The sequence below is a fragment of the Esox lucius genome, chromosome 23 (genome assembly GCF_011004845.1).
Source record: "Esox lucius isolate fEsoLuc1 chromosome 23, fEsoLuc1.pri, whole genome shotgun sequence".
Classification (NCBI taxonomy): domain Eukaryota; kingdom Metazoa; phylum Chordata; class Actinopteri; order Esociformes; family Esocidae; genus Esox; species Esox lucius.
In genome coordinates, this window is record NC_047591.1 from 20,917,624 (window position 1) to 20,936,451 (window position 18,828).

At 39.9% G+C, this 18,828-nt stretch overlaps 1 protein-coding gene across 3 annotated transcripts; it reads left to right on the plus strand.

The window, feature by feature from the left end:
- The first annotated feature begins 1,855 nt into the window (after positions 1-1,855).
- Positions 1,856-14,708, plus strand: tnfaip2a (tumor necrosis factor, alpha-induced protein 2a). 3 transcript variants are annotated; one of them, XM_020042637.3, is made up of 13 exons: positions 1,857-2,004; positions 2,466-2,564; positions 2,667-2,846; positions 4,297-4,975; positions 6,231-6,345; positions 7,105-7,227; positions 7,877-7,971; positions 8,850-8,942; positions 9,206-9,329; positions 11,592-11,717; positions 11,815-11,970; positions 13,327-13,448; positions 14,237-14,708. In XM_020042637.3, the coding sequence occupies exons 3-13, from the start codon at positions 2,711-2,713 to the stop codon at positions 14,400-14,402; spliced, it is 1,935 nt and encodes a 644-aa protein (XP_019898196.1). In that variant the 5' UTR covers positions 1,857-2,004; positions 2,466-2,564; positions 2,667-2,710; the 3' UTR covers positions 14,403-14,708. The 3 variants fall into 3 exon arrangements, with proteins under 3 accessions (XP_019898195.1, XP_019898196.1, XP_010885863.1); XM_020042636.3 differs by lacking the exon at positions 2,466-2,564 and having other exon boundaries at positions 1,856-2,004; positions 4,300-4,975; XM_010887561.4 differs by lacking the exon at positions 2,466-2,564.
- The last annotated feature ends 4,120 nt before the right edge of the window (positions 14,709-18,828 follow it).

The window sequence follows — 18,828 nt, forward strand, 5'->3', positions numbered from 1 at the left end:
GCAACCTAACCCTCACTGTATCCCTCTGCCAGTTAAACCAAGATTTAAATCCTTATTTTCCTCACTCAAAGCTTTTCTTTTTAACTCTTTTGTCATGCTGAATAGTTATTTTTTAATTCAAATTACATTTGAGGTATAACTTTCACTGTTTTTGTCATCTAGCTAATCCTACTGCAAGAGGATAGTGATGACTACAGCAGTGGTTTTATTAGATGCTGATTTAAGAAAAATTAGGAGTGGTCTCTTAATTTTTTCCAGAGCTGTATATATACAGTGGATATAAAAAGTCTACACACTCCTGTTAAAATGCCAGGATTTTGTGATGAAAAGAATGAGACAAAGATGAATCATGAGATAAAGATAAATCATAAAAACTAATACTTTGCTGAACCACCTTTTGATTTTATTACAGCACTCAGTCTTTTTGGGTAGCAGTCTATTAACATGGCACATCTCGACGTGGCAATATTTTCCCAATCTTCTTTGCAAAATCGCTCCAAATATGACAGATTGGGAAGACATCTCCTGTGCAGAGCCCTCTTCAGATCACCCCACGGATGTTCAGTTGGATTCAAGTCCTGGCTCTGGCTGGGCCATTCCAAAACCTTAATCTTCTTCTGGTGAAGCCATGCTTTTGTGGATTTGGATGTGTGCTTTGGGTCGTTGTCATACCTTTTGGAATTATGGCCAAAAATGTCAACCTTGGTTTCATCAGACTATAACACATTTTCCCATGTGCTTTTGGGAGACTTGGTGTTTTGTCTTTGCAAACTTCTGCCGGGCTTGGATGTTTTTCTTTGTAAGAAAAGGCTTCCGTCTTGCCACCCTACCCCATATTCCATTCATATGAAGAATACGGGAGATTGTTGTCACATGTAACACACAGCCAGTACTCCTGCAGTTCCTTTAATGTTGCTGTAGGCCTCTTGGAATCTTCCCTGAGCATTTGTCTCCTGGTCTTTTCATCAATTTTGGAGGGACTTTCAGTTCTTGGTAATGTCTCTGTTGTGCCATATTTTCTCCACTTGATGAGGACTGTCTTCACTGTGTTCCATGGTATATCTACATTGTATATCCATGGTATATCTACAAATTATTTTGTACCCTTCTCCTGACTGATATCTTTCAACAATGAGATCCCTCTGATGCTTTGGAAGTACTCTGCAGACCATGGCTTTTGCAGAGATGCAACTAAAAAAATATCAGGAAAATCCTACGAGAACACCTGAATTTTATTTGTGATTAATCAGAGTCCCTTTAAATGATGGCAGAGTCCCTTTAACATGAGTTTGAAAGTGATTGATGAATTCTGAACACAGCCACATCCCCAGTTATAAGAGGGTGTGCACACCTATGCAACCAGGCTATTGTAAGGTTTTTATTTTTCATTTTTTTCCCCTCGAAGATTTCAGTTTGTTTTTAAATTTAATTGTTCATATTATAGGTCACATTAAAAGTGGAAAAGGTTCTGACATGATTTATCTTTGTCTCATTCTTTTACATCCCAAAAACCTGGCATCCCAAAAACTTGGGGTGTGTATACTTTATATCCACTGCAGTTCAAGACTATTTTCCCATTGAATGGTCTGCGGAGGAAAGGGCGAAATTAGGGGAAACGGAAACCGAAGGTGGTAGTAACGTTTCCGTGTAATACCCATGCAGGACCGGTTTTAGGCATAAGCGACATAAGCGATCCCTTAAGACCCCCGACAGCTAGGGGGGCCCCATATTGTTTGAGGCAACCAGGGGAGGGGGGCCAAAATCACATTGTGGTTATTGCCCCGAAAAGGATAGAGCCGGAACTGGATGGATGGGATCCCCCTGCCATGCGCATAAAAAGGGAGGGGATGATGCAGAGTGGGCAAGAGTGTAGTCTAGGTCTACAGTCGTGGGTAGGCGGTAGGCGGTGATATTGTGAAGTTGCTGCTTAACTGAAAAGTATTGCTCTTTTTTTTATCGTCTCTGTTTTCCACGTACTTCCCAAAAGATCAATGAATACTGCAGGTAAGATAGATGCGCATCCATAACACACATTTTTCGAAAATATGTCTATGCGCAGGTTACTGTACTAGTCTAATAAACATGATTTGCCTTGTTTTGATCATATCACGTTTGTATCACGTTTTCTGTCATTTTGCGAGAGCATTCGGAATTACTTTCAGATACGTCTTCTAAGTGAGAAAAACAGCAGGGAATATGAACATTTGTTGTCTTGTATATGTAAGGCGAACCTTTAGCCAAATGTGAGTGGGAGTGACATGGCATTCATCTATCTAGCCTTGTCCAAAATGTCGTGTCGTGATTATCTAACAATTTATTTTGTCGTAATAATACATAGCAACATCTTTTTTTTGTAGTAGCTGTCTATAGCCTCAGTAGGAACCGACAGTTGGTACATTTGGCACTATACGTAAACTTAATGTTTCGGCACATCTTTACTAATGATGTTCCTTAACGGTCCACAGGCTCCGGGCTTCGTTGCACAGGCTATTAGAACGCCTTTTCAGTGTGGCGGATTGTGACCCACTACTGACAGTAAAGGGATTGTCTCGTTTGACGCTTTGGTACATTTCAGTGACGTGACAAATTGAATATTGGCCTTAAAAAAAATCCTGACGCGATTGGTTTTGAGACGATAAAATACTGACCAACTGTTTTTTTCGCAGATGAAACGCAAGGTGCGCTTGGACAGGATCGACCTGAGGCAGAGATGCCCAAAGCGTCAGGAGGCCGGTCGAAAAATATTTTGCGTAAACTGGATAAATTCTGGAAAAAGTCGGTCTTTTTGGAACATTCAAAGAGCGCCCAAACCACCAATATACTGGAGAGCAATCCTCCTCCAACAGGTAAATGCAGATATTGGTCAGAAGTTGTAGGGGAGACCAGGGATGAAAGTAACACTTTTTGTTTGAGCATGTCAATATATACTTTATTTATAAAGCACATTTAAAACAACTGTCGTTGACCAAAGTGCTGTACTGGACAAAATAACAAAGTATACAAAATATATGAAATTTACAGGTACAAAATTAAATAGATTCAGATAAGACACAGACAAAATAGCAGCACAAACATTTAATGACAAATCAGCTAAGATTAAAAGCCAGAGTAAAAAGGTGCATCTTTAGCAATGACTTAAGTGTGCTGGGGATTGATGTAACAGTGAGAGGTAATTTGAGATAGGATCCACACTATCCAAATTATGCAAGAATGTCATTGAAGAATAAAGAATAAACAGTTTTGAATGAAGTGAATAATTTAATCTGACACATATTTCTTCTAAATCTTTAAATGTAGCACAAAAACAACTGATTTGTGGGTTTGTCTGAGTGTCTTTGTGTGTGTGTGGAATGTATTCCTGAATGTGTGTGTGTGTGGAATGTATTCCTGAATGTGTGTGTGTCACAAAAGGGTTTAATCACTGTCACAGTTCTGGCAAATGTAGATGGCTGCCATGAGGAGAAAATGTTGTTACAACTATCCCCACCCCAAACATCCATTACATAGCTGACTGTTTTAGCATGTGGGTTAGCATGAATGCCATGCATCAAATTAAACTACACTGCATGCACAGTTATTAGGCAAATCGTATTACTCAAGATTTACTTGATTGTTGAACAAACACAATGCTCTCAGTCAGTCCAAAATATAATTTAACCTCAAACCTGAATGTTTAACAAAGGATACATGAGTTTTGATCTTTCTCAGGGGAATACATAAGTGTGTAGAATTATTAGGCAACAATTAGTGTGCAGAATTATTAGACAACTAAATTACAAAAATAATTTCTCCAACTCACTTGTTTATTTTAGAGTAAGTGCAACCAATAAGTAACAAAATGAAAATTAAATAAAATGTCTGGCTTTTCAAAAATATTCATTGACCGATATAGCCACCCTTTTCAATAACTGCCATGAGCCTTCCATCCATGCAGTCTGTCAGTATCTTGATCTGTTCACGTTCAACTTTCGCTAAAGCAGCAAGCCTCCCAAATGTTGTTCAAAGGGGCATATTGTCTTTCCCGACTGTAAATCTCACGTTTGAGAAGGGTCCACCAGCAATAATGTAGTGTATGAAAAACTAGACTAGTACAAATGTACTTGTATTTTGTCAGATTAAACTTTCTAAACATTTAGCATTAGATCTTTTTCTCAGCTAGATATATTGTTTGGCACAATACTGTGTAATTACAGGATGTCACATACATACTGCATTACAATAATCTGAGTTTAGTTAAGAAACCAGCATCATTACTCGATAGCCTATGATTGTAATAAAACTTCACCTTCCTTTCAGAAGTGGTTTTCGACTTCCAGGAGTACCTGAAGCAAAATCTCTTGGTCGAGGCTTGCCAACAGTTGCTTTTACGAGAGGAAGAGCTCTTTGGCCGAGAAACTGTGGCGGAGGATGAGAGCGGAGGTGCTAGCAAAGAGGAAGCTAATGACTCGCTACAAATTGACAACGAAGCACTGTTGCTCCAGTTACGGATGGCAGTTGATGCAACCTTCAGTTCCACACTTGATGGAAAACACCTGAAAACGCTGAAGAGTGCGGTGGACGCCATAGTGCTGCAGGAGCAGCAGGACCGGTACTGGGAAAGTCTGCCCAAAGATCACAGAATGCTAGCCCCTGTGTGGCGGCCGAATGAGTGCTGGGTCAACCACACTGTCATACTCAAAGGACTGGTGGCATCCAGGATGAGGGAGGCAGCAGAGGACACCGTTAGCAGTGTCAACGACCTGTCAACACCCGTTAAAAGAGAGGTGTTTAGGATGGGCAAGTGTGTCAAGGAAGACATTCTCAAGGTTGCTGTGGACGTGAAGGGCTGCTACCCTGCAGAGTATAATGTGTGCAACTTGTACATGAGACTTTACCACCAGGAGTTTTCGGCAAGGTTAACGAAACTGGCCCACTCCGAGCTGGATCTGAAAGACTGTTCCTACATTATTTTCTGGGTTAATCATTTATATCCGAGGTAAGTGGGAAATGGGAGGGCCTTGGATTAAAGAAGAGCTTGTTTACAATTAATGGCACCGATTGTGTCATTAGTGGCTTTGCATTTAAGAAGTGTCTTTTTCGGCCTTGCCTTGTTGTCTGTAGCAGGTCGTCACACGCTCGTGGTGATTTGGCACCTGTGAGCTCAATTGAGGTAAAAAGCAGGAGATTGTGTTCCTTCCGCCTTGTAAGGATTCCAGTTTAGACTTCCAGGTTGAGCAAGCGGCGTGATTGACCCACATGTAAACATCTACTGAGTCTGCTGGGAGTTGCCTTGTTGAAGCAGGGCTTTAATGACATAATTGTATGCAATGAACCTTGGGCGGGAAAAACATTTGTTGATTGGCTCTATGACTTCCATTGGTTGTTGTTAAGTAGACGTGACTACAGTGTTGCCATCTTAGCAACTTTTCAGACCCCCTGAGCAACTTTTTTTCAAAAAAGCGACTAGCGACAAATCTAGCGACTTGTTGTGGTGTTATTGGAGACTTGTTCTTACTCTTCTCAACAAGCAGCACAGCTGTTCCTCCGAGCTGCAGTCAGAGCAGGAGATGTTAACTCCTCCGCGTCCAGACTGAAAATGAATCGCGCATGCGGGAAGCCCCCCGCTGGCTTAATCCATGACCATGATGATATCTCCCCTAGTGTGTCGCTCTAAATGTTTATTTTTTTTCTAGCCTTTTGATTTTGACTTAAATAGCGCTCCCTTTTTTATTTTTTATTAGTTTTTTTAGCTCAGGTGATTATTTCTTGTACATGGACAACATTTGTAAATACGCATGTATATTCTTTTCCCCAACGAGAGTTTTGTATGTTAAAAAAAAACAAAAAAAAATTCATGATGCTCATGGGATATTATGCTATTTTGGCGATGACGTCATTTACCGACTTTTAGGACAGCCAATAGCGACTTTCCTTACTGAGGAGCTGGCAACACTGCGTGACTAAAGTCAGCTAATTGCCTTTAAAAAATAAAAATTATAGAGTACAGTATATTCTGGTCCATTCACTTCTTATTTAGGTAAAAAAATGAATAAGAGGCTTATTGCTACAAAAAGAACTTTCCTTCACAAAGGGTTAAAATATCGTGTTGTATGCTTGAAAGCTGCATATTTGAACTCACAGAGTTCAAGTTAGTTTACATGATCCTCCTGTCTAATAGAGTTCTCCTGAGTCGTCTCGTATGTTTTCTGTCAAGACCTGACAAAATGTTATAGCAGTTTTGTTTCTTTCAGTGAAATCTTACAACACAGTGGCTTTGAGGGGCATGTCAACTGCACATCTTTGGGAACTCTTTTATCGGAGGAGGATCTCACCCGTTTGGAGGAGCAGTATTTACAGGCTGTTGAGGTAAATAGGATGCTAGAGACATGGAAATCGAATGAACTGACTGAATCCATTTGTATACTTGTATATGCAGACAATCCTTTAGCCTGGTACTGGTTTTATTACTGCTTAAAGGGTTTAACAATGACTAAACTCTTTGGCAAAAGACTGCAAAGAGATCTGGGACCAGACTTTTGTAGTGTTTAAAAAATGTGTGTGTGTGTGTGTATGAATGTGTATGTATGGATATACAGTATCTTAGTGGAAGAGTGGAAGAGTCCAGTGGCAACCTGTGAAGCTCTGGTGAACTCCATGCCCAAGAGGGTTAAGGCAGTGCTGGAAAATAATGTTGGACACACAAAATATTGACACGTTGGGCCCAATTTGGACATTTTCACTTAGGGGTGTACTCACTGTTGTTGCCAGCGGTTTAGACATTGATGGCTGTGTGTTGTGTTATTTTGAGGGGACAGCATATTTACACTGTTATACAAGCTGTACACTCACTACTTTACATTGTAGCAAAGTGTCATTTCTTCAGTGTTGTCACATGAAAAGATATAAACAAATATTTCCAGAAATCTGGGGGTGTACTCACTTTTGTGAGATGCATACATACTGTATACATATATGTGTGTGTGTGCATACATATGTGTGTGTGTGTGTGTGTGTCTGTCTGTATTTATGTGTATGTATAATTGTATAATGTTGTATACACTGTCTTTCAGAACCACACTGTCAGGTGTACTGGTTCATGTGTTGACCTTTGCTGTAAATTCTCAGGATAAAGTCAGGACGTGGGTGGCCAAGGCTCTGAGTAAGGAGGAAAATGGTTGGCTCAGTGGAAAGAGGCCAGAACTCATAGACGGTTACTATTGCTGTCCTTTGGCAATTGACGTCATACAGGTTGAGACCTATTTTATTGTTACTATTGCTACCACCACTAGACATACCACTGTTACTGACACTACAACTATCACTACTACTGTACTAATATTACTACTGTACTAATACTACTACTGTAATACTATTAATATTACTACTGTACTACTATTACTGCTACAACTGTATTACTACTATTTTACTACTAATGCTAGTGTATCACTATTACTACTGTACTACAATTACTACTACTATTAGATCTACTACTACTTTATTACTATTAATACTACAACTGTAATACTATTAATAGTAGTACAGTACTACTATTAGTACTAATACTGCTACTACTACTGTACTACTACTACTACTACTGCAACTATTAACACTACTACTAGTTCTACTACTAACTGCTACATTTCAACCATGTCAAATATTCACAGTGCAATGCATTTAAACGGATGTTGCACTGTAATAATTGTTTTCAGGCAGCAAAAAAAGTCTTATTTTCTTCCAGTCAGTTTAGGTAGTCCAGCCAAATGTATCCAACCCACACTAATGGTATCAATGGCCGCCGCAGATCCGGAAATATTGTATTGATTCGGGTCAATTTCTACACTGAACTAAGTACAGGCTAAGGTTTCATGATCGTATTGTATGCAATTCTGTTTACCAGGCTGTTTATGACGCAACAAGGGAGGCCAGGACCATTCTAAGTAGTGAGAGCAAAGCCCAAAGAATCCTAAGTCAGCTGGACGGCTTCTTGATAAGGTACTGGGCACATGTCTTAGTTCTGACCACATGGTTGTGTTCATTGTGCACCAAACGGAATAAAACCTTCAGAAACCAAGAGTCTAATAAGTAACAGTATTTTTACTTTATTTTAAACTTTTTTCTTTGCAAACAACATTCCTCTAATGTATTTTACTGAACACAACCTGCGGTAGACATTAAATGCATTTCTATTGTTCTTCATCGATATTATGTTGACGACAAAATTACGATTTGCATTAAACTGAATGGTGTAAAAAAAAAAAAGAATCATGAGAAAAAAAGTTTTTGATGAACATTCACTTTAATATTCAACATCATGCATAAAGTCACTGGATGGTTTCATTAGGTTCTGTTTTTAACACTGTGGTTTCAAATCCATTTCCCAGTTTTCGGAATTACACAATTCTGTGTGACCTTTTTTCCTGGGAAATGTTTCTAATAAAAAAAAATATATATTTACCTTATATACAGTAGAATAATTTTTTTAATGCATTTTATTTATAGATTTTTAAAAATGGGGGGGAAAATAAGTAGATATTATTTGCTTAAAGAGCAGTGGGCTAAATTCAAACCCACACCGCTGCTGTTCACATGCAGCTATTTATACTGCTGGTCAGCTATTTATACTGCTGGACCACCCTAGTCCAAAGATAAACTGTTTCTTAATGCAGACTGTCTCTGACCTTGACTTAAAGGCATGCACAGCAGTGTTATTCCAGCAAGCAGGGGCTGTCCAGGGAATGTCCAAGGAACAAGGGCACACATCCTGACATTCTGGGGACGTCCTTTGTTTTCTGGGATTATTTGACCTTGTAATTACATGAAGAATATTCCTTAAGATACACTGATGTTTTATTCTAAATTTAAATTTGCAGCTTCAAGAAATCTCTGAAAGAATATGTGAAAGCGAGACGGGAGAACACCCAGGATGCGATGAAGGCTAACCTTTTTAGCATCGAACAATTCGGGTAGGTTAATGACTGTTGGTGCCAAATCAACATTGTTTTGTGTTAATTTGCTTGAATTTTGAAGGGTAGTTTGAAATGAATTGACATATGCAACCCTTGGATAAGGCATTCATAAGCAGTACATAGGCATGATGCGTGTTTCTTATCTTTTTATTTTTAGACAATTTGGAAAATTACATATGAACTGCCAAAATTACTCTGACCCATTGCTTGAGTTCATAAATGCTGTATTGGTGGGATGATATTGGACTCTCCCTTTGCAGAGACTTCTTTATGAATGACCAGACAATCCCAGAAGAGGTGAAGGCAAGCTGCACATCCACCCTGGCCGACCTGAGGGACTGTGGTTACAGATACTTCACCGGTCCCATTCACGAGGAGCTCAGGGTAGGCTGCTGAGACACACAACATATAAACACAAGCATGGTTGTGGGGTAACGGATTAATGAGCGAATACACTGAAAAAAATTATAAATGCAACATAATAATATCTAAAACTTTCTCTATGTACACAAAAGGCCTATATGAAACGTCTTTGGAGATGGCTTATGGTAGAGAAATTAACATTCAATTCATGGGCAACAGCTCTGGTGGACATTCCTGCAGTCAGCATGCCAATTGCATGCTCCCTCAATACTTGGTACATCTGTGGCATTGTGCTGTGTGATGGAACTGCACATTTTAGAGTGGCCTTTTATTGTGGCCAGCCTAAGGCACACCTGTGCAATAATCATGCTGTCTAATCAGCATCTTTTTATGCCACACCTGTGAGGTGGATGGATTATCTCGGTAAAGGAGAAGTGATCACTAACACAGATTTGTGAACAATACTTGAGAGAAATAGACCTTTTCTGTAAATAGAGAGTCTTAGATCTTTGAGTTCAGCTCATGATAAATGGGGGCAAAAACAAAAGTGTTGCGTTTATAATTTTGCTCAGTGTATATTGTCATCAGATCAGAGTTGTACGAAACTGAGGTGATCCCTATGGGGTCGATTTCATGTCATAAATATTGAATAGAAAATAAAATGTATTGTGCAAATTGTTTTTTATAGTAATTTTAATAATGAGAAACTCATTTAAAAATGTAATCAAAGCTGATACTTAAAAGCAAGGACAGGAGACCAGGTAACAATTTGTTAAAAAGTACCTAAAAGAATAGTTCCACAGGAACTGTCTCACTTCATATTACAATTATTTCTCTGCTAACAATGTGTTCTGAATTATACCAGAACTATAAACACACTACTCGACACCCACCATATATTTTAAAACCCTGCCCTGACTTTTCCCACAAGAGAAACCATATATACTCAAAACCATATTAGCATTCATATAAAATCAACTTAGTCCTCAGATGGCACATCCAATAGTGACACCACTGATTACCCATCGCACTCTGCTCAGAGGAATTTAAGACACTTAAACATTATAGAAAGGTATAAATGAATCAATAACCATAAGTTTCTTAATAAAATGTGCATTAAGAATGCCTAAACTGTGACAATTTCAGTTTGGCATGTGTGAATGGCAATGTTTTCTACATACCAACTTGGTGACAATTATAAAGACAATAGTGTCATGTTCCTGCTTTTATTGTGTGTTGTTTTGTTCATCTGCACTTCCTGTTTTATTTTGACATCATTAGTCGCTCTTATCCCAGGTCACTCGTCTTCCTCCCATCGTTTGCTTTCCCGCCTGTTTGATTACTGTCCCCGCCCCTAATGTGTTTCACCTGTTTGTATTCAGCTTCCCCATTCATAAATACTCACCAGTCCCACTTCCCAGTGCCAGATTGTAGTTGTACTTATGTCACTCTCTCCAGTGTTTTCCTCCAGTGTTTTTGTCCCGTGTTACTAGACCTCTTGCTTCGGTTCTCGACTACGACTTTTTGCCTGCCGTTTTTGTAACTCTGCCTGCATTTTGTTCTTGGAACAATAAAGACTGTTACTTGTGACACCCCTCTGAGTCGTGCATTTGAGGCCGCCGTTGTACCCTGTCAAATAGTGGATAGGGTTTTTGTGTAAAAAATATTTAATGAAAAAGAAACGTGTGTGAAAACGGGTGAATATTGCTTATGGGTTAAGGAATTTAGCAAACAGTAGGACCAGTAATTGATTATGTAACTGCTGACAGTAGAAGCAGAATTCATTGAGGTGTGAGGAAATATCTTGTCCGCCAAAGAACGCTTCATCACACAAGACAATGACGCCAAACATACTGCTAAAGCAACTAGGGAATTATTCAGCTAGGGAATTTGGCCTGTAAATATCCAGGTTTAAAGATGCAGGAGAGTTTTTGGTGAAGGAGTCGTATTAAATCCCACCATGCAACAGTAAATGTAGACTGGCAGCTGGACCAGCCCAGTTTTCTCCCCAAAATTCACACCACGAATGTCTTTGTGTGTGTCTCTGTGTTCATGGTGATATATGTAAAATAGGGGGGGTGTAATACTACACTGATAAAAGCCATAGTGTTAAAAATAGCATATTGGGGGGTAATTGTACACTGTGATGAAAGCCATAGCACAAAAAATATCATATTAGGGGAGGGGTGACTCTGCACGAGCCACAAATGATATTCAGTCACCACTGGTATCAACTGTACCCAGGACAGATCTTGACCTCTGCACCACCTTCTGTCTCGTCAGGTTCATTACCGTCAGCTGTGGACACCGGGCTGGTTTACGGGGGGTCAGAGGTCATTGGATGACCTCATGGAGACCCTGGACAGATGCATTCAGCAACTGACGGGCCTCAATCCGATATGTAAGAAGGTAAGATTACAATCACACAGCAATATCACAGACAGTAATGTTACACACACACACACACACACAGTGACAGGTGCGCGACCGTCTACTTGTTTTGTAGAAACTGCTCGACTGGCTCCACACGGAGGTGACAGTGGAGTATGTGAGGAGGATGATGAAGAGGAAGATGAGGCTCAAGGACAAGGAGCAGCAGGAGGCAGCGGCTGACGTGTTGCAGGCTGACAGCAGGACGCTGGCAAACTACTTCAATGGAGAAGTGAGCACATGCGCAGACAAATGCGCACATGCATCATGTTGCATAGTGTATGGGGGGGATATCAACACGTTGATAAATTATGGATTAATGTAAATATCAGCATATTTTGTTGGGGAAACTGACTGTGCTAAAATTCGTAGCACTATAAAAATCTGCGTACTTGGGTGCTGGTAATTTAAGTCTGTGCTAAGATCTGTAGCACCACTAATATCAACACATCCGGGGTAACTCAATACTGTGCTTGAATGCACAGTACTAGCAACTGTTTACACCAGGGCTGCTCATCCCTCTCGTCCTGGAGACCTACCATTCGGTGGGTTTTCTCTCCAACACCAGTTGTAGCTAACCTGACTGAGCTTTTCAGCCAGCTCATTACTAGGATCAGGTGTGCAAAATTAGGGCTGGAGAGAAAATGTACAGGGTGGTAGCTCTCTAGGAACTGGACTGAGCGGCCCTTATCAATGGTATCTGCCGTTTTTGCAAGTAGGCTGTCTTGCAGTTATGGTGAATCAGTGCCTCTGCAGTGTTGGAAAGTGGTGTCATGGAAAGTGTTTTGAAATCAGCACCATCTGTGGAATGTTGATGGCAGAATCCAGAGTCCTTAAATCACCCGTTAAGTTGAAGCAGTGTACAGTGGCTTCTATTGTCTCCAGCACAAAGTGAACCTGTGTAATGATTATGATGTTTAAACAGCCTCTTGAAAAGCCTCACCTATCAGGTGTGTAGAAAAATGAGATAAATAATATTGCATACGTATTCCATATGGATTTCCTTTTTATCTTTCATATCGGCTCACGAAATGCGGTCCTAACACTTTCCATGTTTTGTTCATATTTTCGGTCAATGTACATCATTTGTTTGGATTCTGCTTTATTTTTAAACATTGATTGTCTGACATTATCCACGTTTCAGGAACATACTGAAACGTGGATACGTAAATTGTAGTACCTAAAATGCTTAGAAAAAACTCCAGGTCTTCACAAATGTTCTGCTGTTAATTAGGCTGCTATAGTATACACTTAGTTTTTTCCTGTAAATGTCCTAAAGCACAGGTGTCAAACCGGTTCCACGGAGGGCCGAGTGTCTGCAGGTTTTCGCTCTCACCTTGTACCTGATTGATTAATTAGTTCACTAATTGGTTAATTTCTACCCCCACCTGGTTGTTCAGGTCTGACCTGGGAACCAATTTAAAGGAAAACCCAAAGACCTGCAGACACATGGCCCTCCGTGGAACCGGTTTGACACCCCTGTCCTAAAGTATCTAACCAAAACAAAGCTCAGTATATTAAATGAAATGCATGAAGTTCATAAAGTTCACAATATGTTAAATGAAATGCATGACTTCCCTGTTCACAGGGGTCCAAAACAAGCTGGCTGAAGGATGTTCTTCCTAGATTGGCGGAGGTGGTCAGACTTCAGGACCCAGGAATTATCCATCTGGAGATCGTCACCCTGGCTAGAGACTACCCAGATATTAGGTAAAACCGACGGATATACAGGCTATCAGACAGGCAGGCAGGCTAACAAACAGGCTGGCAGGCAGGCTAACAAACAGGCTGGCAGGCAGGCATGAGATAACCATACAGTGCAGTGAAATAATGCTTCTTTGGCAGTAAAGTGAGAAAACATCTGGCTTACAGTGCGGTGAGATTAGATTTGCCCTGCAGTGAAGTGAGAGAACAACTGGCTTGCTGTACAGTGAGAACTGCTGCTTGCATTGCGATGCCTGACAAATGCGATTGCCGGAGTATTAAAAGATGGACTGGCCATCACTCACGCAGCACTGTGCAGCTTCTATTGCAGCTACTACAACTATGACTCTCACTGTTACTACTATCACAATTACTACTACTACTCCTCTTACTCCCACTTCTATTATCACTACTAAAACGACTACTCCTACTACTTCTACTACTATTACTACAACTGTGACTCTCACTACTACTAGTACTTCAACTGATGCTGGTATTATTACTACTATGACCTAAAATGTTATGAGTTGTAATTCCACTACTACCACTGTAGCACTGTACTAATGCCACTTCATCTAGTGGGCTTGTCCTGTAGTCGTGCTACAGTTACTACCATTATTAGTGCTCCTTTCCCAGGCAGTGTTGATGTAAATGTACTGTACTGTGTGTCCTATCTCCTGACTCAATCTTAGCACAGGACTGAGTCACCTGTAACTGCAGTATGTTCATTAACTGTGACAGACTATAGCCGGACTATTTGTTGATAAGACCTTCTGCCTTTCACCCTTTTTCAGTTGGAAACATATCACAGATCTGCTCTATCTGAAAGTCAACCTTTCCCGGGATGACATCCGCAGTATCAAAAAGGGTTTCCGGGAGAATCTGCCTGCCATCACCTCTTCCAACGCCAACCCAGCATTCTTCTCCAGGGTCCAAGCTGGCAAAACATGGCAAAATTAGTCTTAATTATGTTATTGTCAGGCTGTAAACTGTTTAAACCGATTACAACTAGCAGGTCTCTTTTACACTATATATCCAGGGGGAAAACACCCAGAATCGGTACATTGCTGTTACATTATAAAGATGTGCTTTGATGTTCATATAATGTTATGTTTGTTTTTTTCCATTCCCACATTAAAGGGAATGGAAAATGAAATCCAGTATAGGTCAAATATATATATACTCTGCTGTAGGTGAAATAATTTTTTGATGTGTCATACCGTGTTTGTGATTCACTCATGGATTTCAATAAAAAGAAAAATCTTTTGATAAGAAAAATATATTGATATTTCATATTGATACAAATCCTTCTGGATTCGGTGTATTCTGTGGTCCATAGACATGGTTGCATAATTTGAAAATCCCGTTTTGGATGGCTTACTGAATGCCTTTTATTTTAGTGAGACTGAGTATTAATTTCTTGGGCAATATGTTATTCAATTGTATTCCATGAAGTATGAAAGCAAATGTTCAATGTCAATATACATATGAGTCACTTTCAAAAGGATTGGCCCCCTATAAAGATAAACAAAGATGAGGCTGGTGACAACGGTCTCGTGGCCGTGCATCTTATTTGGGAAGCCGAGGAAAATCCGAGGGCTGGTCTAAATCCCCACTAAAACGCCTCCTGCATGCCAATAGGGCTTTTATTTTTTACTTACTGCTGTTTTTTTATCATACCAATTTCAAGATATCCAATTTGTGATTCAGGCCCCACTTTATCGCAGCAACTAAATGCTGATGCTGTTGTGGTTGTTATCACGCTGTTGTGGTTATCAAGCTGTTTGCTCATTCAGGAATTCCAAACAGGAATCTTTACGCGCCAGTACCTTGACTGAGCTCACAGGCGCTCAAAACATCACAAGGAGTCGGTAGTGCGCGATAAAGCAAGGCATCCACATCGTCATTTGTGCCTAGAACTGGCCCTGCCTGTGTGGCATACTCATGTTGGCCAAATCCTATTAGCCTGGGATGAAGCTCTGCACAAAATTACAAACTCGAGTCCATATGGATTTGAGGCTGGACCCTAATGGCTTCATCTAATACAAAGGCCCTCTTGTTAATGGTGTTTGCACACTGCCTCCACTATCTCTTCTGCCAGTCTATATTGCGGGTGGGGGGGGGCAACGATGACTGTTTCCTGTAAGTGACGTGTGTATAGTCGCAGGGGAATGAAATCCCGTCCGAGTCATAAAGTTATGTAAGACTTTTGCATGAAAAGTCTAATTGTATGAAACGATTACAGAATGTAGTGTTCCGTTGTAGCTGGGATAGCTTGTGTTAGCGTTGGCTCCAGCCTGACCACTATGAAACTACAGTCATTTTCTATATTCTTAGGATAGATTTGAATCCATGTGAATAGCCACTTTTTCTATTGAGATCAAACTTGGTTTAATGGCAATTATATATAACAAAACTGAACAAGTAAGCGAGCCAAATATCTTGCCCTGTTGCAATAAAGCAAACATATTCTTTTGGCAGGGCAGAGAGCTGAATCCACATGTTTTCAGTTTATTGCCAAGCTTTGTGAGTGCGCAACACTTTCTCATAGGAAGTGTAAAACCAATTCCATATTCAATTGAATTGTTGTCACGACAACTGAGGATAGTAAAACAGCAATGTAATGGAATTCAAACATTTAAACAGAGGGAGTGGAAAGCAAATTCACTTTTGAATTCCCTCAATCTGGTATAGGTATTTATGGCAGTGAGTAGGTGGTTTGCCTAAAATGTTCCTCTACAGAAACGACTGGCAGGAAAGTGACTTGCTGGATCAGCCTTTTGCAGATGTTTGTAATTTATCCCAGGTGTGTGGGTGTATGAGAAACTGTTTTTTTCTTCGGTTATACAACAGAAAAAGGACAAGTAAGAATCAGAACGGCATCGGACCCGCTTCAGATGACATCTCTCCTCCATTCTCTGCCGGGAATTGTCGAGATGAGGCACAAACTTAATCATAAACTAGAGATCAAGCAATTGTAGAGAATACGTGGCAAAAGTCAGAAAGGAGATCTAACACAAGCCCTGTACACAGTCAGTCACGAATGTGTTGCTGATTTAAAGTTGCTATCCTTCCAAGTGGTGGAGGGCTTTCTGCCATTGCCTCACAGTGAGGTTGCGCCATTGGTTCTGCTTTTTCGCGTCATAACTACGGTGGCTGGGAATTCCATGAAATAGGCCTGTTGGCTCAGCACTGTTCAGGTCGGGAGGAATGTTTGGATAGGGAGGCTTTGCCACGTTGCAATCCGTTTTTCTGGGTTTCTTTTTTCATGTATGGATATTTGTCTACATATGTTTGGTTTGTAGCATTCCCCGTCAGAGCTGCATCAGGTTCAATTTAAATCTCACGCTATTAAAAGTACTACTTCCTCTTGTCTGATAATTCAGGTATTATGGATCATTACTCCGTAAACTATGAGCTAGAAGAGGCACTAACCTTCCATCATGGTTGTCTGTCTGAATCTGAATTTACATTGTGTTCCTTACGTGTTTTCCTAGTTAGAAGATCATTCCTAGAAACATTACTCATGTTCGTTTCATATTTTACAGTTTGCTTCCCCCTAGTGAGGTAATTTAAAACATTACGGTTTTAAATTACCTCACATTACACAAAATAAAACATCATACTCAAAACCATATTATCTGTCATATAAACTAAACTTTGCCCTCAGATGCCACACAAAAAAGAGTCAAATACAATGACACTGGTGAATACCCATTGTATACTGCTGAGAGGAATTTAAATCACTATTATAAAAATATATTTATACTATAGATTTTCCAGAATTTCCTCTATGAATTTTACACTATTATATATTATAGACTGAAAATTCTCTAAAGAGTGTTCATGCCGTCATCCTCATTACTTGTTGGCTAATTATACCTGTTAGTATTAACACCTTGACAACTGTTTGTTGAAAGAGTTAGAATTGCAATGATTTGAGTTTGGCATAATGAAAAGGCAGTGGCTTCAACATGACAACATGGTGAAAATTGGGCTTTATAAAGAGAGTTGGCAAATGTGTGGGAAAACAGGTTAATAGTCCTTATGTTTGAGGTGGATTGTCTTCCTTCAGGATCTTTGAGAAATTATTTTGGGTATATTGTTTATATAACTAGTTCAATGTGTTAACGACTGTGAAAAACTGTTACATATTTATCTATTGTTGGTCTTTGTTCCATTCAACTCTACGGCTCAACTAGAGACTACTATCTCTAGTTCAGTCGCAGAATACTAGTTTGTCTACGTTGTCAGGTTCGCTACATTTTTAAAGATCTACTAAATAGCTCAAATATGTCTCATGCTGATGGTGCAACAGAGCTGGGCTCTAAGATTTGTGTGTGTCTCACCCCAGTTATGGCTCTGTTTCACATGCAACACTTCATGGGTCAGGACAGCACTTCCTTTGATTATCTCCCTTCATTTTACACTATCACATTGTCATTCTTGGATTTCAAGTAAAGAACTTTCACTGAGGTTAGAATGTAGATTCTGAGCTTTCATTTGTGGATATCTGTGTACATTTTGCTTTTACCAAGTAATAACACTTGTTTCCCTTTTCCCCTTATTTGGGAGAAAGCACAAATTGAGTGGTTAAAGTATACATTGGGGAGAACAAGTATTTGATACCCTGCCGAATTTGCAGGTTTTCCCACTTACAAAGCATGTAGAAGTCTGTAATTTCTATCATAGGTACTCTTCAACTGTGAGGGACGGAATCTAAAACAAAAATCCAGAAAATCACATTGTATGACTTTTAAGTAATTAATTAGCATTTTATAGCATGACATAAGTATTTGATACATCAGAAAAGCAGAACTTAATATTTGGTACAGAAACATTTGTTTGCAATTACAGAGATCATACAGTTTCCTGTAGTTCTTGACCAGGTTTGCGAAACCTTCAGGTTTCGGGGCTGTCGCTGGGCAATATGGACTTTCAGCTCCCTCCCAAGTTTTTCTATCGGGTTTGTTAGAAATCGGCAATTTAGTATAGTGGTCAAATAATGTAGAACCCGTATCAAATCGAGGGAGAAGTTTGCTCACGTTTATTGGAAAATTGCAGCACGGATGTCATTCGGTGAACGTTCCATTATCTTCTCACTATAATGTTGGTTACCAGCTAGCCTATACATTAAGGGCGTTTCTACATAGCAAAGATCAGGTTTCCAAGACAGTAACCCCCATGCCAAATGGTCAATGTGAACATTCCTGTGGTCATTAGGGCACAACCTACAGAGAGAATCAAAACAGAGATGTTTTTGTTGTTCTCATTATCTAGGCACATTCACTTCCAATGAAACATACATTCATATTATAATTGTTAATGCTCAGATTCCACAGGTTCAGGTCTCGAGGCTAGCTAGGCCACTCCAGGACCTTGAGAT